The 27,349-nt window shown below is 40.2% G+C and overlaps 1 protein-coding gene across 1 annotated transcript; it reads left to right on the plus strand.

Annotated features, from left to right (window-relative positions):
* Positions 1-14,753: 14,753 nt before the first annotated feature.
* On the plus strand, positions 14,754-27,119 carry LOC115787643 (serine/arginine repetitive matrix protein 1). Its single transcript, XM_030740404.1, has 2 exons — positions 14,754-14,842; positions 22,780-27,119. The coding sequence occupies exon 2, from the start codon at positions 22,820-22,822 to the stop codon at positions 24,245-24,247; it is 1,428 nt and encodes a 475-aa protein (XP_030596264.1). The 5' UTR covers positions 14,754-14,842; positions 22,780-22,819; the 3' UTR covers positions 24,248-27,119.
* Positions 27,120-27,349: the final 230 nt, after the last annotated feature.

Genomic DNA, 27,349 nt, shown 5'->3' on the forward strand with positions numbered 1-27,349 from the left:
CCCAATAGCCATTGACAACAGTGCCCTAGCAACCATTGGGCATCATGCCAAGCCACTGAGGTTGCCTGGTAGTGTGTTCCCATGGTAACATTTTCTGCCTTTGTAAATAAGGTACGGGGGGGCTAGAGAAATTGCACTACAGTCTCATTATCTTGGGAGATCTAATAATTTGATTTGAGGCTGATACTAAAACTGGTCCTGCACCCAAGAGGTGCTTTAGCTTCAGTGGGGCTCATGGGTCCAGGTCCTCTTCAGTCCACAGGTTTTAAGGAGGAATGCAGAGATCAAGTTCTGAATGACTATCTTATAAAATTGAGATTGAAGAGAATAACACTTGGATTTGTAGTATTGTGAGTTTAATTTTTTTTTTAAAGATTTGTAATGATCAAGCTTTTTTGGCCCAAACGACATGTATCCTTCTGTAAAATCAAGTGGGCCGGCACTGGCCCCTCGCCCTGAAGTTGAGAACCACTGTCTGAGGCCTGCATTCCTGTTGAGCTGACACTTGCCAGTTTATTTGCTGTCACTGGGCAGATTTCGCTTGACTCTGCCCCTACATTGTTTGGGTGGTGCCGTGCTCTGTGCATCACTTCTCAAAGCCAAGGAGTGGTTGAAAGCTACCTGAAATCTTTGAAGGAAAAGCCGAAATATTTTGATCATTTGTATAAAATAGTGGTGTTTTTTTTTTTTTTTTTGGTTTTTTTTGTTTAGTTGGATGACTGGTCTGTTGCTCAGTTTGTTATACTTGTGGGTTTTTAGGTCTCATATGAAATGGGGGTAAAGATTTGCTGGATTTCATAGATGGCTACACTATGTTGGATTTTGATTTCTAAGGATTTTGAAAAAATAGTCATGCACTTTTTTTTTACATTTTACTGGCCATTTGTACTCGTGTGAATTTTGGGATAACATAATGTTTTGAAACCTGCTCAACTAACCCAGATTTAGCATTATAAGGTAAGACATGATTACAAAAGTATCACAGACTGCAAACTACAGTCTGCTTAATTTTCAAGTGCGGGGGGAACGCCCCCTTTTTAATGCAAGCAATTTAAGCCATCTGAGTAATAGAGTCCAGAGAGTTAGCTAATCCTAGCAGCAAAAAACAGAAAACAACAAGCTTGGCAGCAAATGTTAGAGAAGCAAGAACTTGAGTGTCTGTAAAAATAACAGAAGCTCACGCCCAGTGCACTGCTCTCTGGATTTGGTCATTGTAAGAAATCGGCAGCCTTTTGTAGGGCATTTTGTTCTTGACAGGCAGTTTTAGTCTTGTCATCAGTAAAACTGAGCAGTAGGAGTCATTCTACATGCAAAGCAGTTAGACAAGCAAAATCTGGATTTATTTGATATGTGGGGAATTTTATTCACTTCTGCCCTCAGTGACTATCCCAAAAATGAAACAGTATTGTGTCAAAGTAGGGAACATCTTGGAGGACATTGTTAGTGTATTAAGTACTCATATCAGCAAGCCAAATGTAAATATTGGTCATTTAAAAAAGTCAGTTGATTTATATCTGGAATAAGTCGTGCAAAATGGCAAGAAGTTTAAAGAATCTGATTTAAAATTATTAAATTACAAATATCTAACTAAAAAACTAACAAAATAGTGTTTTCAAATTCAAACTGTATGATTGAAAGTATAATGCATAAAACTTCAGAGTAAGCTTTTTAGATTTGTCTCATGCTTGGAACTATGGGCTTTTTAGTATATGTGAAAAATGGATTTTGTGGTACCCAAATTAAAGCTTCAGTTTTTCAGTGTTTGTGACTATCTTTAAATTTGGCAGCTAATTAGGCTGGGCCAAATGATTATGTTGTAAGTTTGGACACAATACAGTGTTTATAAATGATTAAAATATTAGTACGAGATCTAATTTTGATTAGCCTCAAGTTTTTGTGTGGTATGAATCATTGTGATAGATTTGGATTGTCTCTGCATGGATATCTTTGCAATAATCCACCAATAGCACAGCTGTTTTCTTAAATTTGATTAACCTTTTTGAGGCACCATGTACCTAGCTTTATACTTCAGTTTAATATGATTCATTTGTTCTTGTGCTCTCAAAGGGACGACTGTTCTCGCAAAGCTTCACCTAACTCTACACCAGCTGGGGTTTGCGCTTATAAGCCACCCTGGCCTCTGGTGCAGGGGCTTCCCACCAAAATCACACTGGTGCGCAAACACACCCAAGCAGATTGGCAAAGAGCTGGCATTGGCACAACCATGCCGCATGCATGCGTGATCCGACTGCGAATGAGGTGAGAGGTTTAAAAGGGGAGGAGTGGAATCAAGGGGGTGGGGGTGGGGGGGGTGGGGGGGGGGGGGGGGCTGACTTGTTATGAACAGAGGTTGTCTGGAAAGTTGTAAAAAGATTTTGCCGTGAAATGTTCGATGATGAAGGGTAAATAAGAGGCACTTAGAGGTGGGAGGATGGCCAAAGAGAAAATGAAGGATGGGTGGGGTGGGGGCTTTCAGAATGGCAGAGGGCAGTGGAGAGGGGTGAGGTGAATGAGTTTATATTTGGAAGCTGGCCCAAAAACAAATCTATTAAACATATAGTGTGTCCTGAACACAGGCTTTTAAAAAAAAAAAACAAAAGAAAAAACAAAATGTTTTTGAATCTTTAGTAGTCATAAGACAGTTTACAAACTACTTCTAGTCTTGCTAATGTAATTGAATAGCGCACTTCACAGCCATGTATCATCCTAATAGACCTGTGCTGGGCAATGTATACTAATATGCACTTAATGGTTGTGGTGGGCAATAGTAAGTAACTGTGATTTGCCTCTTGTGTTTGCATCCAGCTCTGTAAGCCACTAAGACTTGGGCATTTAAGTTTTTTTTGTGCACTGGCCAAGCTGAATAGAAGGCCTAGCAACTCAGCTGTGCAGCAGCTATCAAGTAATCAATGAGTCCTTGAGGCACACAGGAGCAGTGTCAAAACACAGCCATTGACTGCTAACAGCCAATTTGCTGCTTTTGCAGGAGATCACCTCAGCTAGATGTCGAATGTGTGGGTGCGCCCCATTATTTATGGAGTATAATGAGGGAGATTGACTGGATAGTGCTGTTACTCCAAATTGTCATCCAATTACTCACCCATTAGATCCTATTTGCTACACTGAAAACTCTTCTACAATGCACCAATTTCTGCATTACACTGAATATACCCTATTAAACTGCACAAATCAGCATATCCTCTTTCAATGTACAGAGGTGTCTGACACCTTTCTGAGATTCTGAGGAGGAAATTCATGCATAAACCAGCAAACAGCAACTGGACAGACTGTAGATCAAATACTGCTTTTTTTTTCCACTCAAATTTGTCCTATCTATTGCTGTTGGGAGGCATTGTCCTCTGTTCTCAACAGTCATCTCTCAGCATTACAAGCCTCTCTGCAGCATTGCTCAGCTCCACAGGGTGCTTCACATTTGTGATTTGGTTTGCCCTTGTTAGTATAAAGACCTAAGGCCAGTGATGTGGTGGTCACTACTGCTGCAATTCTGTTAGGTAACACTTGACAATAATTCACTGCCGCAAGGTCGGGTTTGCCTTTTTAGAAACTTTTCAGATAATAGTTTATCTTTGTGGTGGAAACAATGGAGAGAGCAGGGACATGTATAAAGAGTTTATTCTCAGATTGCTTTGAAGGAACCAGAAATGAATGCAGTGATTTACCAGCTGGTGACAAGTAGGATTTTTGTTTCTTAATGAAAAGTGCCAAGATGTTATAAATTTGAAGCTTCTATAACAGGCAGTGTTTAAATCTAAGCGTTAATACCGCTTCCAAATGGCCACACGCAGCAGTGGACCAAACTGCCCAGTCTCAGAGGAATAAGACTTAAATGTGGATAATGAAGCACATTTGCAGGCATACTCTCCTTGAATTCACGTGGCACTCGTTTTGTGCCCAGTTGTACACAAGCAAACAATGAATCGAGTGAAAGCGCTGCCCACTAACACATTTCTGCCTGCCTGGCAACAAGGCCACAATGTCTTTTTCAGAAAATTCTAAAAGGATTTTTAGATGCAACCCCCTCATCCCAACAACCAGTTAATTTAAAGGATGGATAAGGGAATCTGAGACATGGCTAACCTTAAATATACAAGTAGAAATAGACAAATACAACATTAAGAGCTAAAAATAATGGTGCAGTTACAATGTAGTGAGAAATTTTCATCTTAGTTCTATTCAGTTCTATTTGCATGTGTCTACATTGCATTAGCCAATTCAGAGCATTTTAATTTTAAGGAATTTGGGGCAGGGGACAAAGGCAAGTGTTTTTAATCTACCTGAGCTCGCTCTTTTTTTTTTTCCCCTCAAACAAAACCAAATTTTGAGACATTTTGTGCAAATTAAGACACATGGAGGCCTTAACTTCATAGTGTTGGCTCAGGTCAGTAACTAAAGGGGCTTCCATGCAGGAAGGAATTTGCTACAGTTGCCTAGGTACTGTAAATCTCTAATGTACTTACTGTTTGACATGTCAATCAGAAGTATCCTCTGCTCACGTTGGTAGCTACTTCAGTCACTCACCTCAAAGTTCTTAAGTTTAACTCAGGACCCACCTGCTTAACATGTCAAACCATTATTTGGTCCACAGCTACTCGAAGCTGCTGAATGTCCTTGACTTTTTGTGGTCTCTGGTCACCACTGTTAGGTTCATGTGTGGATGCCCCTTAAACGAGGCACAGCAAAAATCAGTGCTGATCTCAGTCTAACAACTTCAGCTGATGGTTCAGCTGATGCCTCTAAATGTCCAGTTCCCTGTTTTAGTCGATTAAGGATGCCCACAGTTGCTGCACATCTGCAGGCTGCTTTGCAACCCAGCCCCCCCCCCCCCCCCCCCCCCCCCCCCCCAATGCTGTCTCCATCTTAATTTCAGTAGTCATTCATGTCTGCTCTGTTTTGGGGTCTTGCTGCTTTTCCCACCACCTGCTTTTCATGTTTACACACTGAAAGGACAAGGAAGTCCCATAACACACCAGTGCTGCCAAATATAAATTACTACAGATGGAGATCAGTCTTTTATTGACTGTAGTGATCCTGACTGTAGTTCTGAAATATGCCTTTAAAGTAAACTGAAGTACAATGTTTAACATAAAGCAAGGGATAGGGTGAGATGAAGACAGATCTGGTGTGGCAATCACTTATGGGAGCAGCCAAAAGATTATATATATTTAAGTGCAACATCTGTCAAAAAGGAAACTGCCAGTCAAGTCAATACCTTGAGTCAAGCTCCTGTTTCTGTTTTAACCCAGTTAACCAAACTGCTTTAAGTAACATTCCTCTATGCAGTAAAAACTCCAATTTCAACTTTTTGTGTTTGGGTTTTGGTCATGTGTTCCACGATTCCCCCTTGATGCACATTTTACAGGCAAAACACTTTAAATCTTTTATTTTTTGTAAAAGGTGCAATCTTGATGTGTATATACTACTAAAGCTTATAAATACTTGTCATGTCTCAACATCTGACCACAGAAGTAAAGAGAAATGTTCCTTTGATCAGCTGAAGGGATCATAGCTGATAACCTTCAGAGCTGGTGGCAATGCTGGAATACAAGTTCGACAGTAAAAACAGCAGCAGAGGATTATTAGACTTTAACCTCTGAAAGATGGTGAAATGGTGATCTGTAGTGCTGAATTGAATCTTTGAGGATGTGGAAGATTCTAGCAGCTCCACTAGCAGAAGTAGGTCAGGCAGACGCCTACAGTGAGCAACTGCAGGTTAAGTGCTTGTCTTTGTGTTCATAGACAGTGAAAGTCTGCCTCTACCTCTGGTGGGGGAGGTGGGTGTCGACATACTGTGTCTACCCACAAGAGGGAGACAAGTCCACAAAAATGCAGAAGGCATTATTTCAATTCAACCGTATTGATGTTAAACTTTGATCTTGTAAAAAACTTAGAGGCTTGATTTCTGTTTGAGAGTAGAGAAGTCACTAAAATTTATTATAGTTTACAGACTAAATGTAAAAAACACAATGTTTGTTTTTATTTTGAAGCTTTACGATCGCTTTGAGATTATAAATGAAATAAAAGATGAGAAGACTGTGTGGAAGAAGACTCCAGTGCTGACCAGCTCCTGTGCTCTGCAGTGTGAGGTAGTTGGTTGTATGGTTTCGCATAATAAACAGCCTGGAGATAACTGTACAACCTTCTAGCTTTCCCTGCGGAGTCACCCAGACTTCACCTGAGTGCCATCCACCATCCTGCCTCTTGATGTGGTAAGTATAAAGACATAAAAAGACAGGGAATTATAAAGGCAAGTGACTTTTTTTTTTTTTTTTGTTTAGCAATAAGTTTTTCAGGGTCGTAGTTTAATATAAATATTAAGTATAATTTAACACTAAATAATTTTACGTGACTTTTTCAAGGTCTCTTGGACTAAACTTCTAGTAGTTTTTCAGTCAAGGACAAAGATGCACACAGTCCCTGCAGTAGAGATGGCATCCATTATCAGATCTAAAATAATTTCTCCAGCAAATTCAATTTCATGCCAATAATTATAATGAAACACGAAGAAAAAAACAAGCTACAAAACTGCTTCAACGCAACTTTAAATCGAATCCAGCTGAAATACTAATCAGGTTTTGCTGCCGGGGTCCACCTAATCCAGACATCAATATATCCACCTTGCTCTGCAGTGCTTTGATTTGTTATTTGGTGCAGTCCAACGGGGTATAGAGCCAACTATCAATAGCAGTTTGTTTCTGGGCTTCCTTAGCATGCTGTGCACAGGAACACAGAATATCTCCTTGGATGTTGTTGTGCTGGAATGTGAGTCTTAAAATGCAGGAAAAGTGGAAAGTTAATATTTCATTGAGAGTCGGGGACATTTTATTGTTTCATGTAATGATGTAATTCAGGTTTTCGATTTAAAATGTATAAAAAAGGCTGATTAAAGGCTACAGGCACGAATGAGGCAGCTGTGCCTGAGTGTGTGTGTTCAGTTGACATAAGTCTCCAAAATGAACTGTGAGCCCGCTGCTCTCTGTAGTCATGGCAGATAATGACAGTGTGCCCAGACGTTCCTATCAGCGTGTCCTCGAGCAAGAGGCTGTATGTGAACTTGCTTACGGTCTCCGCCTCCTCCCACCCCCCTCACAACCCCCCCCCCTCTGTCCCCCAGTGTGTCTGGCTAGTGGCTCAGACACCCAGTATCCGCATTGCGTTGCAGTGCTCCAGCGAGAAAGGGGGGGAGAAAAAAAAAAAAAAAAAGAGCACATATCAGCAATCTCTGCCGAGCACTGCTCTTTTTCTGCGAGCACACAAACAAACGACTCCCCCGGCATCTTCTGACTCCAAATTCAGGCGTTTGCCACCTGGTGTTTTTATAAAAAGGTGACAGAAGCCTCATTTTTCTTTAATTTCATAGTGTTTTTTTTGTTCCCCCCCCCATTAACACATCTGTTCTGGTTACTTTGTCTCTGCACGCATATTTTGTCAAACTGTACTTGTTTTAACTTGGAGATTTTCTGTTAAAGGTGCAAAAGTTCAACTATGCGATTTCAGTTTACGATACCTTTCTCGTCTGGATATTCAGGAATTTGTGAAACAAAGGCGGATGAATTGATGCGTAGATTGTGCAGGCAGACTGTGTTAATGAAAGATGGAGGAAGAGGAGCGGCAGTGTTGTGGTCAGAGCGGCTGGGAGGTTAATCACCTTTGGGCTTGCTGTGGCTTTGATCCTCATGCTGTGTAAAATCCACAGCCTGTCTGTGAGCTCCCTCCACTGCCTCTTCCCCCTTCACTCCCCTCTATCTTGCGCACGCTCTGACACAGATGCATGCGTGCACGAGGACAAAAGTGCACACACACACCTCACACATGCCCCTCCCTCTGAACACGTTGACTCTCTCTCTTCCAGATGCACGGTGCAGAAGCCTAAGTTCAATACGCAGTTAGACACCCACGTAGAGACACACATGGCATCATGTGAACGTACTTTTTTTTTTTTTTTTTTTTTTCCCTTCAGGCGAGACGGGACGTCAGGCCTGGAAAAAATGAAAGGGGATAGAGCGAGGAAGCAAGGGTGCAGAGATGAGGAGGGAAGGATGAAAATGAGGGGAAGGGCTGAGACAGAGAAGGGGGAGGCGGGGACAGTGATAGAGGGTGTTCAGGCAAGAGAAGAGAGCGATAGCTGGAGATACTGCATGCTTGCATAAGTGTCTGTGACTGTATGTGCATGTGAATGTTTTTGTATGTAGGTGACACAGATTTATTGGGGGGGGGGCAAAGCGCGGTTGGTGGTGGTTGGGGGAAGTGGGGTATTGGTATAGCACCAGATAATGGAATCAATGCAGTCGTCTGTTTTTACTGTGTGGCGTACCTGCCTCATAGCTATTGCCGGTTCGGACTCTAATCGCCTGGAGAATTAGTGATGTGACTTGGCAGAGGGAAACGGGCACAAAACAGAGCCAGGGACAGCGCCTAAGAGAGGGATAGAGGAAGAGGAGAGACAAAAAGAGCAGAGCGAGAGATGGAGGGGTAGCGAGAGGGGAATAGCTTTTCTGTTCGCCGCCGCATACTGCTCTCAGAGAAAAGGAAGACTGAAGATGGGGCAGGATAGGTTTTATCAGGCAATGTTCTTTACCGCTGGATTAATTCTTTTTCTTTTCCCCTCTAAAAGGGGAAATGGATCAATAGCTCATCGTAAGTGTGTTTTGCGTGCGCACATACCTGTTCTGTGTACATGCACTTGTTGTATGCATGTTCACATGGAATGAGTACAAGTGTGTGTTCGCATAAGGACCACCAAGCAAACAAATGGTGAGTTCAGAATGACTCGAGCGGGCCGTCTAACAAATCAGCGATTTTTGACCATGTTCACCCACCATCTTCCTTCATTTGTGTCCACCTTCATTTTCATTCTGCTATAGCTTGTCTTTTTTTCCTTTAAAGAATATTTCACTTCATTTTCCCTCCAGCCTCTGGTTCACATCCTCCGCTCTTTGTCTCTCATGCGACGGTTGAGAGCAGCAGAGAAGCTCTTAAAACTGGGGCAGAGGAAAATATCTCCAAGCACAGAGACAAAGAGGAAGCAGAGAGGCAGTGTAAACTCAGACAGCGAAAAGGTTTCATGTTCTGTGCACCTCAGCAGTGTCGCATCCTTGTTTGCGAGTGTTCGCACCCGTCCAGAGGCTGATTATTTATTTATTTTATTTTTTTGGTAAATTCAGGACATGCTCTGTATTGTTGTCAGTGATAAAGCTGTCATCTGGATGCAACTTACATGTGACACAGAGCTTCTCAGCTGTGCAGCAGTTGTTTGAACCCTGCTTCATATCTATGTGTGGTATCTGCCTTGTCAGGCTTGTGACATTTATTTTGTCTGGGTAAGAGTAAATCAGTGCTACTCCCTCAAGGCTCAACATCTTTGTCATGGGGGAGTGATTGCATAATCCTGTGAGATCACAAGGCCTGTAGGAAATATAAGACAACAGTGTTGTCTGCGGTTGCAGGCACAGCTGTCTGTGGATGTTACATATGTGCACAAAGGGTCAACTGCATGTATGACATGCACGACCGCTCTGTCGGAGTTTAACGCTCTTACATATAAGGCCCAATTTTTAGACATCAAATTTTTGGGTTTTCCTGTGCGTACTTGTCATCAAATGCTGTCTGCCAGCAGGGGGCATTTTATTTGAACGACTTACTGCTGAAACCTGCACTGAATAGCAGGCGTTGGCTATGTCGGGCGGGGAGGCAGTCAGACGGGGTCCTGAAAATGAAACACAGATATGGAACGTTCCGTTAACGGATATTTTATTTGTGGAAGTATGCCCTCTAACCAAATCTGTCTCTTTCCACAGGATTTGATCCAGACCTGTCAGACGTGAGGAGACAAGTTCATATCGGACTGCATCGGAATTGGTAACGAAAGGTGGTACTCGTCCCATGTGACGCATCAACTGTTAGATTATGAAAAATCTCTAAAATAAGATTCCATGTGTCTAACAATAGCTGTTTAACAGGATAGTGTAAACATGACATGTTCTTGATGAATTAAACATACAAAGACAGCATAATCACTGCAGTCCATCAGTAAGTTGAATTTACCTGTGGACAAGGCTGACTTTAACACCTCACCGTGAGCAGCTCTGTGTGCTCCATTGTCCCTGAGACCCTTAACCTGTGATGATATGAAAGGTCACAGGTGAGGTCCTTGGGAACAAAGCGGCATGCATTTGCTTCTGCAGGCCAAAATCTCTTTAATGAAGACCAGGAAAAAGTAGAACCGTCGATCCAAACTGAATGTACAGGATGACCTCCGGAGAGTTTCCTAAACTTCCCACTCATCATGGAAAAGCAGAGAAGAGACGCTGTGGTTCTCTGCAGGGGGCAGAACCTTTTGGACGGCTTTGTGCTCTGAATATCAGCCATGTTTTAATAAAGGCAGCCAAGGGTCATGACCCCGCTATGATTCATGTGGGATTTTTTTTTTTTTTAATCCAGAGATGGAAAGTTACATGAACCCGCAGTGACACTTTGAAAATAGCTGAGAATTGATTCGTTTGAAGCTCCTCACATTAGCTGAAAATTATTTTAGAAATTAAAGATCTTTTTTAACACATTCCCAGAAATTCATGTAGTTCTTGTTCTACGTTTTTGCTTGATAACCTAAAGAATTAAAGACCTAAAGTCTTAAAATATTTGCCAATTTTCTGTCAAATGTATCTATACCATTTAGTATTTTTATGGATGTTATGATTAATTCAAAATATGACTACAATTCATAAGTTGTACTGTTTAAATGCCATGTAAATCCAATAAATAAGGACACTGAAACTGACTTAAAACTAATCAGCTGTGTTCCTTTATTAACTCATGGGCTACTCTTCCAACATTTCATATCAGTGTAGGAAAGATCAACATGTGACGTAAGACTCCTGCAGAGAATACAAGTAAAACTTTCCAGGTGATTAAACGAAAGCGATGCGGCCCTCTTTCAGCCTCCGACGCTCAGCCAGGGTGGCTCTGTGTTCCCTGGCTCGCAGCCCTCTATGTGTTTGTGCATCCCAGGACAGTTGACATTGATTGTGCAGGAGACAGACTGAGACACATTAGTACCCAGCTCGCTCCTGCTACTGAAAAACGCATTAACTGGCTGCATTGGGAGCCCTGTCTGGTAACCATGGCAAAGCACACAGGCGGGGAGGAGGAGGGTTGAGACGGGGCAGTGGGTTCACCGTGCAGTCTCCCAGGGGTTGTCTTTCTCAAACGCTCCTTTCCTTTCCTCGGGCCACGTCTGTCATTCTCTCTCAGCCTTTCTCCTTTTGAACTGACAGCTTCTCTCCCCTCCTCACACACATAAACACATTTGCATATTTCTTTTTCTCTTGCGTTCTTCTGATTGCTGACCTCACCACTGCCTTTATCCAGCTACCCAGCGCAACATAATCTGCCTCATTTGTTTCTTGCCTTTTTCCCCATCCGAATGCCATTCTTTGTCTATTTGGTTCTTGCTTATGGAACAGTGGTGGGGTTTTTTTTTTGCATTTGTATTGGGCTATAGTAGCTGCTCATTGTCCATGGTAGCGGGTGCCAGGCATCTGTCCTGCTGTAACATTTCTCCCTGCATGGGATCAAAATTTAAGTCGGTCGTGCTGTCTTCAAATAAGAATTGAGCCTACCTTTTATGGGAACGGGTAAAGAGTGTATTTTGGTACTTCTGAATAAAATTTTGTACATGTCACTTTCCTTTATTCTTTTATACTTAATTGTTCATCACCTTATCTTATGGATAAAATGCATAAAATACAGTTTTCACAGTGAGCACCTAATATAAAAGCAGAAGTTTGGGCATTTTGCCAGTTAACATGCTATATTCCCAGGAGTGGAAGTTAGAGCAAATTCACTCCAAGGTCAGACTGTAATGCTCAGAAACTGTTACCAAAAAAAAAAAAAATCTAAGGGCTCTACAGGCCTCAGCATGCTAAATGTTAAAGTTCAGGACAGTACAGTTAGGAAAAAGACTGATCAAGTATGGTTTGTTTGGAAGGGCTGCAGGAGAAAGCCTCTTGTCTCTTTTTTTTCAAAAAAAAAAAAAAACTGGCAACTGAAGTTTACAAAGTTGCATCTGAACAAACCGCAAGACTTCTGGAACATTGTCTGTTACATTGATAAAACCGAAGTGGAGATGTTTGGAGAGAACCAAACAGCATATCAGCACAAACGCCTCATACAACTGTCAAGCACGATGGTGTACCGGTGACCATTTGAGCTTGTTTTACAGCCACAGGACCTGTTCATCATTCAGTCATAGAACTGATCACAAACTTCTCTGCATGCCAAAGTGTTGTAGAGTCAAATGAGCCCATCTGTATGACAGCTAAAGCTTGGCTGTAACTGGGCCATGCAACAGGACGATGATCCCAAACACAGCAGCAAATCTACAACAAAAACTGAAAAAGAATCAAGGTGCTGCAATGGCCCAGTAAAAGTCCAGACCGAACCTAAATGAAATGGTGGTGGGATCTTAAACAAGCTGGTCATAAGCAGATGTAAAGAACTGGCAAAAATTCCTCCAACAAGGTGAGTCTGATGGCCATACAGAAAATTATTTCAAGCTGAATCATGAGATCTTTCAGTTCTTCACAGGCCTGCATATCCTTGAACTTAGATACACTGTTGTATTGTGGCATGCAAACACAAATAAACAGCTTAAATAGACTTAAACACTAAAAATAATATTGCAATAATGAGAAAGTTATTACAATCTGTGATACCATCTGCCACTAAATGATTTCCCTCCCTCAGCCTTTTTCCAACTTCAAGTCCTTATGGGAAGAAGATGTTTTATCATGTAGCTCTTAAACTGTCATGTTATGAGCAAAATTTACTTTTTCTAAACCTGCCTGTTACCAGAGAATGAGGTTGTCATGTTTATAGATTAAATTGAACTTCACAAATGCTTAATTTTGTATTTATTGTACCAAACAGTGACTGACTTTTCTTGTTTCCATATTATACATTTTATAATAGTATAACACACATGCAATATAATTTTTAGAATTTTACAATCAGATTATTGAACATATTTTGTACCTGTGCACCGTTATTACTATGATCCAATATTTATTTTAACACTTAGCAAATCAGCCTGTAGAGGGCAGAGCTGAGTTAGTCACACTGAGGCAGGAATCAATCTGGTGAAGCTCGTGAAACTACTCTAATTACAACTGAATGACAAGTAGTAAATGCATCAGAGCTGCTTCTTGTGAGTATATTGTGATTACAAATTATTGCACAAAAAAGTTGCTAGTTTTCATCTGGAAAAAACAAACAGATTTCCTGTCCTTGCTTGTAGGGAATAATTGGGTTTCTCATTAATATTGTACAGTCTTTTCCCCCTTCGTTGTAGAAGACATTTTATGAATTGATACTGGATAAATAAAACTGAATGTCCTGTTCAGATTCTGCTGATGAAGGCAGTTAAAGCAGCTCGTAAATATGGATATTTATAAAAAGATAAAATACAAAACTGTCATGTAGCTGTGTGAAGGCATTAAATACAAGTTGATAGTTAAAAAATAAACTATTTTTGAAAAAATCTGGAATCAAAATTGAAAACTAGACTTTTGAAAAAGATGAAAACTTATTAATGATGTGTGTTTACACAACTGACAGGAATGGAAACTGCTTATTTGTAGTCTTTACCAGTGTGGTCAAATTTGTCACTATAAGTATGACACAGCTTTTGTGCAGATGTTTGAGACTGTGATAAGACATGTAGAGTTTGTACTGAAATACTAAAAACTAACACTGAACCTAAAACTTTACAATCAAACCCACTCTAAAACATGAAAATAAAATAAAAATAGTAACTAATGAAATGCACTTCTAAAAAAAATCACCCAAGCGTAGCACAAAGTTACTTCAGGGATATCAGTCTAAGGAAGCAAAAACCACTGTGGACTGATTTCTTTTTGCCAGTGTCCTCACTGCATAAGCATGAGATGGACCTGCAGGTAGTCCAGCTCCTCCCGGATGGCACATCCGTGCATGCCGTTGCAAGGTTTGCCGTGTCCCCCCAGCACAGCCTCAAGAGCGTGGAGGAGACACCAGGAGACAGGCAGGTTACACGAGAAGAGCTGGACAGCACCGTACAAGGGCTTCAACACCAGCAGCAGGATGGGTATCTGCTCCTTTGTGTGAGGAGAAACATCTTTCCACAGGTTAACCTGCACGAGACAACAATGAAAGGCCGTTTTCCCTGGAAGCTTGTTTCTGCCACTGAAAAATCAACCAACCAAACTTATTTTATTTATTTTATTATTTTTTTGCCAGGCAAAGCTAAGTTGAAATTTTGAGTTATCTGAAAATTTTGACTTAATTCAAAATTTCATGTTATTTTCTCAGAAATTTGAGTTAGCAACTTAAAAATTTGAGATAATAACCCAGAGTTTGACTTATGGAAACAAGATTCCATATTTTCCTACTTTCTTTACATCAGTTGTACATTTTAGGCAGCAGTCTATGGACTACTCAAATATAAAGAAAAATAAAAATAGAACATATATTCTTTACTGTCTATGGAATTAAAAATAAAATGAAATATTTTGACTGTCTGTGGACTTTACCAAATATCAAAAAAAAAAAAAACCCTGAACAGGATAAGCAGAAGAGTATGGATGGAAAATTCCTGTATCTTGACCGAAGTGGATAAACTGAGACACCCGGTCACCCTCATCACCGGGAGTGCAAGGAGCGCTCCGGCGGAACTAAAACTCTGCGCTGTAGTTTCCTCCGGAGCCGAGTGGACGTCACGTACGGCCGGAAGCGGTCGCAAATTTGAACACCCGTCACAGCAACAATAAACGCGCACTTTCACTTTACGGTATGTCTGCTGAATCAATATTCTATGAAAAATTACACTAAAAACATACAGGTGATTTATTTAGGGTGAGTTATGCACCCCGTCCACTGCAGTGTTTTCCGCGCTTCACAGCGTTAGCTACTCTTTTCAGCATCGTCGATTCTGAAACAGGCTATTACCTGGAAAACACTCTGGGTCCACAGTCATAGCATCTGCTGAAGGCCCTTAAATGTAATTAAATTTATTTCCCTGTAGTTGTGGCTGAGAATGCACGGACTCTGCAGGGTTATTTTCGATAAGTTGCACAAGTTTAAGTCTGTAAATTTTGCACCATAAAAACACAAAGTTCCTCTGTTTTTTGCATGGAGCGATGTTAATTGTGTACATTATTAATGGGACACCATCAGCAGACCACGGCTACACTTTCCCGCCGTTGCAAGGTTGTAACCCAGAAGATAGACGTGTCCGTGCATGCCCCATCTGTTAACTAAGACGCTTAGCATGGGTTCCTATTTTCTCTCTCAGTCCACCTTAAAAGTGTAAAACGCCTGCAGAGGGCCTCGTTCAGTCGTTTTAAATTTACTATAGTGAATACAGTCTGTGACTTTTTGTTAATCAAAGATTAGTTTTGAGTGTCTTGCACTGTCCTAAAATAGCAAATTCCAGTTTCTTTTACTGCACAGGGATTTCATGGCCTAAAGTGGACCTTTGAAGGGGTGCATATAAACAGGTGGTCTTTTGTTGTTTTAGTTAATGCACGTTTATGCATTTTCCTGTTATTTTTTACCCATTTGATAAAACATGTATCGCAGTTCTCGTGAGTTCCCTTTGGTGGAAGCGCAAAGCTTTTTTATTTATTTATTTTTCCTTTTTGTAAGCTAGATGCCTTTCTTGTCAAGTGATTTGTCTCTCCCGGGATTGAACCGGGAATCCTTTGCTTGTTAGATGAATATGTAAACCACTTATTCTTATTTATTTTAAGTAAAACTGTGATAAAATCTTACAAGCCCAATTGAAAATATGGCAGGAAGCTGGTTCTTTGTATTTCTGGTCATTTGCTGGAGTTTGGAAGTGTTCTGGCCTGGTTTTGGTTGCATTTTAAGCAAAGCAGTACATTTGATTGTTCTTTGGTGCCAGGCAGTTAAAGTTTGACCTCAAACTAAAAGAAATGTCATTATCTGCGCTTATTATTTAAATCTATCTCCTGTATAATTATGATTATACACTATGTTGCCAAAAATATTCACTCACCCAACCAAATCATTGAATTCAGGTGTTACAATCACTTCTGTGGCCACAGGTCTATAAAACCAAGCACCTAGGCATGCAGACTGCTTCTACAAGCATTTGTGAAAGAATGTGTCACTCTAAGGAGCTCAGTGAATTCCAGCATGGTACTTTGATAGGATGCCACCTGTGCAACAAGTCCAGTCATGGAATTTCCTCATTACTAAATATTCCACAGTCAACTGTTAGTGGTATTCTAACGAAGTGAAAGCGATTGGGTAAATTTTGTTCGAGGAGAGCATAGAATATAAATTGAACAAAATGTGCAACGTCGCTTCGGGCTGGTTTGTGGGTGACATTCCCCGAATCGCCGCCATCTTGTTTTGTTCCCAGAGGCATCATTGTTGTGATCGTGTTCTGATATGCAGAAAAATGGAGAAATCAAATACAACCTGCCAGGCTAAATGCTCCAACAAGTGCTACTGCAGTGTCATTAACTGCAGCGAGCAATCTGGATCCAAGGATGGGTCTAAATGTCTGTTTTCATTGCTTTCATCACCCAGAGAAAGACAGGGACATGTGAGTACACACATTATTTTATTCTTTCCGATTATATCTGAAACCTGTGCAGATAGAGCATGAAAAAAGATAACTTTTTTCCCCATAAACAAAATCAGTAGCACAAAAAAAAAAAAAAATGAAATTACCGGCAAATTTTCTCTACGATCTTTCGGCCACCAGGCAATGGCATCTAGCTTTGACAATGGAGCACTCCGGGCATTAATAGACTACTTTATGATCAAGAAAACAAGATTAAACAAAGCATGTTTTAGATTCAAACAATAAATTACACACCCATATATCTTAAATTGATGTCCATTGACAGCCAGCGGTGTTCAACCTTTCGAAAAGCAAACAGGTGAGCTTGGATGTTGCTGGCTGTAGTGAGCGTAGAAATCCATTTGTGTACAATATCAAAATTCATGTTCGTTTCTGAAATGTATTTCCTGAATTAGCACATCAATATTTGTAAGAACACTTGCTGTGGTTTTGTTGGGTGATACATGTAGTTATAATGTATAGTACACAATTATTCAAATTATTGTGTGTGTGTGTGTGTGTGTGTGTGTGTGTGTGTGTTCACTTTGGAAGGTTTGACATTGTTATTTCTTCATATTTCAGGTGTCTGAAGTGGATTGTCAATGTCTGCAGAGCTCATCTGTCCTTGAAGAATGTGCTGCATAAGTACATCTGCTCAGGGCGCCATTATATCAGACTGTTTAATGCCTCACTTATGAAGGGTAAAAAGGGAAGTGAACAGAACAAATTGAAAAAGGGTCATGTGTGATTGTTTTACAACTGTCATCTCTCTCTCTCTCTCTCGCTCTCTCTCTCGCTCTCTCTCCCGATTGATTGATTGATTGATATGACAAGAATTAACTGTGCATGTATTGTCCTTTCTCTATAATAAATACATGCATAAAATGCCTGATGTTTCTCTCTTCTGTTCCTGTTGCACTGACAGATTTGAATTATCCATTCTAATTAGAATATACTGAACTGAATTCTGAACTTTGAATTTGCTGTGGAAGTTGTTGAGAAAATAATAAATCTGAAAGTTTGATTTAGATTGTGGGATACAGGAATGACAGCTGCCTTTGCCAGTTTTCTTTTAGCCATCAATCTGAATTGACGTGATTACCTTAATGATCTGATCATATTAGTCAGCTAATTGCAAAATCATGCATAGGCTGGATACTCGGTACAGATAATAAAATTATAATAATCCATGTCATAAAAGCATCCTAATTTAATTTTGTGGCATGTGTGCAAAACATGCGTACATTGAAATTGATCACCCTGCATATAATTAGTTTATAACTTAATATTGAAGTGTCACTTACCCAAGGCTTTTTATAAGAGAAACTGTTTGAAAGCTGTACAAATTCATGAGTGGCTTTCAGAGTGAATAACTTGGTTTCAGGCAGGGAAAAGTAGCTTCATAAAAATGCAGCTGTTCATTCAGTCCCTCTGTTGTGGGAGCAAAACAATATGGCTGCCACCTGTGGGTATTTTGTCATAGTTGATGATGTCATGGGCTGTTGTACATTTGGTTTATATTCTGTGGTGGAGGGGGCATTATAGTTGTGTTTCAGGAGTTGGTTTCGACCCCTTAGTTCCAGTGAAAGGAACTCTGAATTCTTCAGCATACCAAAATATTTTGGACAATTTCGTGCTCCCAACTTTGTGGGTGCAGTTTGGGGATGGCCCCTTCCTGTTCTAACATGACTGCACACCAGTGCAAAAAGCAAGGTCCATAAAGACATGGATGAGCGAGTTTGATGTGGAAAAACTTCACTGGCCTGCACAGAGTTCTGACCTCAACCCAATAGTGCACCTTTGGGATGAATTAGAGCGTAGACTGCAATCCAGGCCTTCTCGTCCAATATCAATGTCTGACCATGTCTGACCTCACAATTGAGCATAAACACTCTTAAATCCTGTCGAAAGCCTTCCTGAAAGAGTTGAAGCTCTTCTAGTTGCAAAGCGTGGACTGACATATTAAACCCTATGGATTTAGAATGGGATGTCACTCAAGCTCATATGTGTGTGAAGGCAGATGAACAAATACTTTTGGCAATATAATGCATATAATTTATTGTTTGGAGTTAATAAATGTTAAATTGAAGATGAACTAAAATGGAGCCTTGGGGAACTCCAAGAAAGTTTTGTGGACTTGGACATGTAATTTCTGATCAGCACAAAGTGGTTCCTGTCTGTTAGATTGGATTCAGACCTGTTTAGGTCTCTGTTAGAATGTCACAATCATTTTTCAGCCTGTTTAGTTGATATGTTGTGGTTGTCAAATACAGCATAAAGATCCAATAAGAACAAGATTGAGCCTTTTCCCACTTTAATGAGAGCAGTCTGACTGGAAGTCATCAGAACAACTGTTTTACAGAGACTGAGCACAGCTGGTCCCTGTTTCAAATTTGTACATTTGATAAAGCAGAAGTGTGTTTTCGGTTTCTGTAAATTATACCCTACTTTAGAAGAAGTAGTTAAAATATTTTAATCATAGTTCTGGTGATTTTTATTTTTTTTTTTTTCTTTTATGGAAGGCTAAACTTTTTACATAAATTATTACTGATGTGACATTTAGCTTTTGTTGGTATTTTTATGTGGCTCCATAGAGTAGCAGGTTTCACATTTGCCTAAGAAGCACAGTATGATCTGTTCCTGGGAAGAGACAAGAAGGGCATCTGGGGTAAAAGACTGCCAAATCAAAAATACAGAGCTACCTGCCATGGTGACTCCTTGTGAATAAGTGAGCAGCCAAAAGTAGTAGTTGTTGTTGTTGTTGTTGTTGTTGTTTTTAACAGAAACGGCCGTGACCTGAGTTGGGGGGCAGATGGCATTAGTTAGTAATTTTAGAAGTGAAATGATTGTAGGTGCTAAAGAGAAGTGACAGTCACTGCAAATTATAAACAAGTTTATCAGTGTCACCAAAGAAAAGTACACAGTATCTGAGTTGTCTCTGTAATATATAGGTTTAGAATGAAGACCTCAGAAAGTGAAAATTTGGCCAAGAAGACGGTTTCCTGTCACTGTCACCATAAATGAAAGAAAAAATATATGTATTATCAACAAACTGCCTGAACTCAGGATGCAAAAATGAATTTTTTAAGCAAAAGTTACCAACAGTGAGTTATTTTTCTGTTTTTTTTCATGATTCAACATGAAAATGACTAAATACTGCCATCTGTAGGTGCTATTCCCCCCTTTAAGGTGGACTGGAAAATCCCAATAAGACATTATGAGTGAGCAGTGTCATTTAAATAAGAAAAAATAAGCAAACTGCATTAATTGGCTTCTGAACAATATTATAAAAAATATAAATAATGTTCACTTATGCTATCTTAGAATGAAGACCAAATTTCTTTGCATAGTCATAAGTTATATGTGTAGTGTTTAAAATGGGGAATGTCTTGAAGCTATGATGAGAGTATGAAAAAAATGTAAGAAATGCACAGATTTATAAATAAAGTAAACAGTACAAGGAAATAACTCATAATTACTGCATTTCAGCTTCAGAGGTTAGCAGTCAGAGACAAGAAATGCATGTGTTTGAGTGAATACCCATAACTGCATTACAAGTGCCTAAGATAAGAGTAAGAGAAGTCATTATGCTTACTTGTCAGGGACACTCATTTTATATATCAGTTTTATCCATCATCCATCCATCCATTCATTTTCTTGGCCGCTTATCCAATTCAGGTTTGTAGGGCTGGAGCCTATAGGCATGCCACACAGTGGACTGGAGTGAGAAACACAACCACACATGCTCACATTCACATGTATGCCCAATTTAGCATCACTAGCTAAACTAACAAGCATGTCTTTGCACTGTTGGAGGAAGCAGGCACAGTGAGAACATACATACTCCACACAGAAAGGCCCCAGCTGGTTAACTGCTCCACCACTGTTCTACCCACTATTTATTAATCATTTTAAGATATAGAAGGTAGCAAATTTGTTAACAGAATTTTGATATTTTATTAAATAAACTGCTCTGGGAATACTTTGAGCCAGAGGGCTCATCTCATGCACCGTCATCCTAAGATAATGCTAGCACAACAAACTTAGATTAAATCGACTCAACTGAAAAACCATCCAGCACTTGGCAAAGCTGCCACCTAATTCATAGACAGCTAATAGCTCAGTCATAGAAATAAAAAAAAAGGACAGCAACCTCGTTTCATCTAGAAAAAAAAGAATGGCTGCGTGGTGAATGCATTGAATTTTTTTTTTGCATTTCGTGACCAGCTGCAACTTGTGGTGACTAAATGTTTGCCCAGTGCTGGAGGGTGTTGCACACCCACAACCACTTGCACAAGGCAATTGCACAGGTCGCCTGATAGGAGGCAACCTTTCTGCAAACAGTCAGTCTGACTTGGACTGACTGGAATCACTCTGAGATTGTTGAAGGTTTGCAAATAATTGCTGTCTAATTTATAAATGCAGACAGAATGCCAGTATGTTGCCATCAGTCTGAATGAGTGACCACAACGCAAGGGGACTTGACCCACTGGCCTTGTATTCTGATTATATTTCCATGGAACAAAAAGGTTGCTGAGTGCAAATGTAATAATTTAGTTAAATGTGAATTTCTGTGAAATGTGAATTTCTGTCTATGTAGACACCAACAGATATGATTTTCTATTGTTTATCACAGTTAATTGCTGTATTATCAGAAACACACTACATGCAGTTGCCAACTTGACCCCATTCAGTCGCAGACTGATAGTATCTTATCACAACATTTATGGCAGGTTTTAGTGACAGTGTTTGTATGCGTTTATTTTAAAGCAAAATAACTGAAGTGAGATAACATTATCTTAGATAAAACAGATAATTTTCAGTTGAAAAAAGGTGATAAATTGCAGTATATGTTATTGCAATACTCAGCATATTGTAAAATATTAAAAACTGCAATAATATTCTATCGTGGGTGTCTTGTGAGTCCCACCTCTACCGACTAGCAGGGATAGCAGTGTTTAAAAAAAGTTCTAGTTGACTAGTCACACACATTTCTACTTGAAAGTAGGTGAAGTTGTGCCAGAAACATCTACCTCTAAAAAATGTCTTTTAACATTAATTGGTAATTAAAACAATTGCTAAATTTATTGTGGTTGATTGGTGCACTAATTCATCAATCATTGCAGCTCTAGTTACAGGAAGAAATAGATCTTATTGTAACACTGCATTATGTAGCAGCCCTCTCCCTGTATTATGCTCATGTGCAAGCACCTTAAACCTGCATTCTCTCTAATGGCCACCAGGGGGCAGCCTCTTCAGTTGAAAAGAGAAGGCCTGTCATTTATAGTCTAGGGCAGTGGTTCCCAAAGTGTGGGCCGGGTCCCCTGGTGGGCCGCGAAGGTACTGCAAGTGGGCTGCAGTAACTCGCAAGTGTGTACAGTTACATATTTATATAAAACGTGAATTAAAACTGGTAATAGGAGGGGGTTACTAGAGTTACTGCTCTTGTATTGACGTTTGAGTCCCAGTGGCAAGTGGGTCGGTATATTTACTTTATATATGACTGCAATTTAAAGCCAACAGCCTGTGTTGTTTATGTTTTTAGAATAAAAAGGAAATACATCACTTTCTCTTGTATTTTGATTAAAGTGAAGATTTAAGATTGGGTGGGCCCCATAGGATTTTCTGGTTTTTAAGTGGGCTGCAGCACTCCTGACTTTAGGAATGGCTGGTCTAGGGGAAAAGGGCCTGATTCCACAGTTGATCTTTGACCTCAGTAAACATGCTGCTGATAAGTTTATGGCTTCACACACTATCTTCAGAATTTATTTAATACAATGTGATGTTGGTGTTGTAAATTTGTGTCCAGTAAAAGGATTTTAAAAAGTGTTAAAGGCAGATCCACATTTTTTTGATAAGTCGCCACCAAGCGTGCAGTGTTTCTTAGTCCCTCATCACATCTAGTTTCAGAACACCAAGACTGCAACATAGCTCAAGGCTTTAGAGATCAGTGAGTAACATCACATGGTTATGTCTATCTTCCATAAATATCTGGATTCCTGGTTGACCACACCTTCTTTTATTGCTTAAATTATGTCCAGTTATGTAATGAATATTAATGATTAATATGTAAAGAACAACTGCAGATTTTAGATTAAATAATAATTGTAATTTCTTTGTTAAATATGCAGGTGCAAACCAACAGAAGTAGTCAACGCTGAAGGCACCAATATGGAAGAAGAAATTATAGATCAAGGAGATCCTGTGAGCAATGAAGGGGAGGCCTGTGTAGACAGACCAGTGAAAAGGGGAAGGGGGAGACCACAAGGCTCCAAGAAGCTGAATGTTCCTGTTGCAGATGTTAACTTAATGGAGGTAGCTTCCAACAGTGACACACAACCACAGAGGGGAAGAGGGCGTCCAAAACTTTATGCCACAAAACAGACAGAGCAGCAAGGATCGGGAGACAACCACGCTGACAATTCAGTACAAACTCACAGAGGCCGAGGCAGGCCAAAAGGGTCCAAAATTCAGGCCACTGATGAAGACAGGATAGAACATTCTCCTAAAAAAAGAGGCAGGCCACGAAAGTCTGTCACAGACGAGGAGGCTCCTGCTAAGGGCTTACCGAATGGTGGCTCTGATACACCAAAAAGAGGACGACCGAAAGGATTGGTAAAGCGCAAGTCAGAGAGTTTAACAAGTGGGGAAGAGGATGAATGCAGCCCTGTAATGCCCAGGAAAAGAGGTCGACCGAAGGGCTCTCTCAATAAGAAATCGAGGCTAGAGAGTGAGCTTGGCATTGAGGGGATCCTAGATCTAGATGAGAGTCTAAACTCAGACAGAAGAAGGCGGCTCCGGAAAGTGGAGGTGTATAACACCATGGAGGATACATCGAATGGCATCTCTAATATGCCTCGGAGAGGAAGGGGAAGGCCAAGAAAAAGTATTGAACAGAAAGAACTGGTCACAGATGGCTCCCAACCCTTAAAGAGGGGACGAGGGCGGCCTAAAGGCTCTTTAAACAAGAAACCTCCTGCATATAAGGTCCACGGTAAAGTAGGCCGGCCTCGAAAAGTACACGTCCTGCACATGAGCGGAAGAAAACGTGGTCGACCACGACAAAAACAACCAAACAAAAGGGGAAGGCCAAGGAAGTACCCCCTGCCATCACCTGAGGAGAAGAAAAAGCCAAAAGTGTGGAAGCCCCTGGGAAGACCGAGGAAATACCCTCGGGTGGATCCTCCAGAGGGAGCTCCACCACCCCCTCGCCGAGCCCGAGGTCGGCCTCGTAAGTCAGAATCTAAGAAAGGCGCTCATTTACGCAAGAACTTGCCTGCCACTCCATCCACGCTGCACAATGAACCTGTGAGAAAAAGGGGCCGTCCTCCGAATACTGGAAAAAGCCAAGGTGACTTCCCGCGGAAAAGGGGTCGCCCTAAAGGTTCAGTCAACAAAAATAAGGCCAGAAGTGAAACACTCCCCAACCACTCAAAAGCAATGAGCAGTTTGCCTGCAGTTGGGGTGGAAAATGAAGCGGGGCTGGTAGAAGAGGAGATGGAGCACAACACAGCGATGCTGCCCATCCAGCATGCGGGCGCTACCGAAGCAACTCTCATCGATCAGGACGTAACCTTCGATGTTAGCAACCAGGCTTGATGAACAATCCTGGTCTGACCAAAAAAAAGTTGCTGTAGTAATTGCTGTTTAAAACATAGAATCCGTTCATGTCAACCGAAACATGTTTTTAACATTTTTGCCATCAGTTAGGCTAGACATCCAGCAGCTCTTCTTTTTTTTCTGACTTGTCCATCTTGTTTTTATTGTACTTTGTTTATTTGTTTGTTTGTTTGTTTTAAAAAATGCTTTTATTTCTGTCATCTGAGTAAACAAATGTACTAATAATCTTTTACTAGAGCTGGCATGTGGAGGTAATTCTTATAGACTGATTGTTCCAGTTTACATTCAGCTTTCAGATGTAGTGTTTGTGTAGTTGTTACTGTAAGAAGGATGTCTGGGGAATAACTTAGAAGCAGGATGAAAGTCAGAATAAATGTTAGGAAGATTAAAAGACGAAGAAAACTATAAAAAAGCTTTCATATGACGATGCAGTTTCTCATTAAGCCTAAATTCTGAAAAAATGAAATGTTTTCCAGGGATTTGCTTTCCACATTTATGCCATAAACTGACACACAAGTGCAGAGCAAAGCGAGCTCAGTCACACCTCCTACACTGATAGTGCTCTGCTGTTCAAGTCCCGCCAGTGAACGACCAAGTGTGATTTTTATGACGGACAGATTTAGTTTGTTGCCCCAAATCCCATTTAACTGGATAAATGTAAGCAGGAAGATCAATATAAATCTAATAACAGTGAGCTATTTGCCAAACATTTTGAACAGCATTGGAAGTTGGATTTTTTTTCCCCTTGTTGTATGCTTGAAGTTGCTGTAACAGATATTTTTTATAATAAACTGTTTGACAGTGTGAAAGCAGAAATTTTATAAGTGAAATATCACCTGAAACTATACTCGACTTATAAAGTCTTACTGTGGGTTTGCTCCAGTCTCACTGCTTTTCACCAAAGTTGACAGCCACTCAGCAAAAGAGTTACGTAAAGAGGGACCAACATAAAGTGTGATGGCACCAGTAGACTTAAGAAGGTTCTGGGTTTGCATGTTCTCCCTGTCTTTGCATGGGTTCTCTCTGTATTACAGTTTCTTCCCACATGTGCTGTAAGGTGACCTGTTGAGGGTGTACCCTGCCCTTCACCTTATGACAGCTAGGATAGCCTCCAGCCCCCCACCCTTCCCCATCTCAGCCCCGATCCAGAATTTGATAAGCAGCTAAGCAAACGGATACATAGACCAAGATGAAGGCGTTAGGCCTATCTGTGCCACTAGAACAGCTTTGGTGAGGAGACCTTTTCCTTTTAAAGTCTTGCAAATTTTATCTTGCAACTTCAAAGTTGTTGCACCCTTATCTCCATTTTTCATTGCTTGCCTAGGCTTCTGATTGGTCTGTATTCTATATGGTTTGGTTACATTTCCTCTTGCTGGGATGCTGTTTTTAGCAGCTTATGCCATAGCGAGGCATCCTTCCATCCACAGTTCACAAGAATCCCTACTTCTCCCAAAAAATGATCAGAACATAATCAAACTCAGCACCTAATTTATGGTCAGGGTCTCATTTGTCAATTTACAGGCATTAACCTGTGAATTGTGATGGAATGTAAACCAGATGAGTTACTGTGTCATTGATGTTCTGGTTTGTGTTTCTGGATGGAGATATTTTTTCAAAACAGTGCTCATGTGGATGGGATTTTTTTTTTTTCTTTAATCTTTAAAATTAAAAAAATACCAGAGTACATACGGCTAAAGCCACAGTGCACATCTGTGGAAGCATTTGTTTTTTTACACTCATTTATTTGGATTTTTCCCTTTAATTTGTCACCCATGTGCAATTCTCTCACTCACTGGTACCAGACAGCAGCTAAAAGGAAGTGTATCCTTGATTTAAATTGGCAATATGGTTAGAAATCCAACTTGGAATGTACTGGATTATTAAAAAAATGACTTGGTAAAGAGTTTAATTTAACTTTGTGTCAATGTTGTGTTCTTTTGTTTTGTTTTGTTTTTTTTGGGGGGGGGGGGTTGGCCCTTTTCTGGTCAAAAATATCAGCTGTAGCAGGTTTAAGCCACACTCTGAGATATATGAAGTTATTCAAACAGAAATGCTTAATAAAGCAGAAAATATTTGGTGAGATTAAATTCTTAGCCATTTGTGTTACTGCAATTGTTGATGTGATTATAAAGACTAATTCAATGTCTTTTTTTTTAAAATTTATTTTGTCTTTTATTAAACAAGGAAAACCTTACTGAAAAATTCCCTCAAACACGGCCGGGTCTATCTTAGAGAAGAGTTTACAGACTTGAGAGGAAAATAAAGTCTAAATGATGTCATGATTTTCCTCTATGCGGTTCCACAGTCAGTCATGGCTTCTTATTTGTTTTGCCTTAATCGCTAAAGCTTTGAATGTACCATCTGTGCATTCCTCAAGAATTAAAACACCTTCCACCTCTAGGTGTACCATTTTAGTCGTTTTACTTTCCTCTTGTTGCAGATATCATTTCACTAATTTTCTCAAAATGTTAGTGTAGCTGTGAAAGCCTTTACTTTTTTATGTTTTTAACTGTCGTGAGATCAAAATCCAGCTGTATTGGATTGATTTTGCGAACACTGACTGACTTATTTTGATGACCTTGTATAAAACTGTGTGACACATACACCATTCATACTGATTTTGTTTGGGTCAAATAATTGAAGTTTGTAAATGCCGGATTGTGCTTTTTTTTTTTGTGAGTCGCGAAGAAAGGAGGAGGTTTAAAAAAAAAAGAAAAAAAATAATCCCAGCAAAATATGACCTGCCTTTGTGAAATCAGATCATTTTAAGTGGAAATTTGCATTTTTTGTGTGTTTTAAACAAGCCGATAATTTGTGAGGTTATGGTCGAGTTTAAAATAAAAATGTTGATCTTGCCGTTTTATTTCCCAAAGCGTGGTGTGATATTTTGGTCTGTTTTCTATTCCTATACATTATTTTTGGGCTATTAAGCGCCTCCAGGCACTTTACATGACAGAGGAGCTCCACCCTCACCAGTCCTGTTATGCTCATGAGTCATGCTGGAGCAAAGGTTGTACTGTATGTGTACTGACAGATGAATCACTCCAAACTATGAAAGCAGTGCAAGTGGTCATCAGATGC

The sequence above is a fragment of the Archocentrus centrarchus genome, chromosome 11, assembly GCF_007364275.1.
Source record: "Archocentrus centrarchus isolate MPI-CPG fArcCen1 chromosome 11, fArcCen1, whole genome shotgun sequence".
Lineage (NCBI taxonomy): Eukaryota > Metazoa > Chordata > Actinopteri > Cichliformes > Cichlidae > Archocentrus > Archocentrus centrarchus.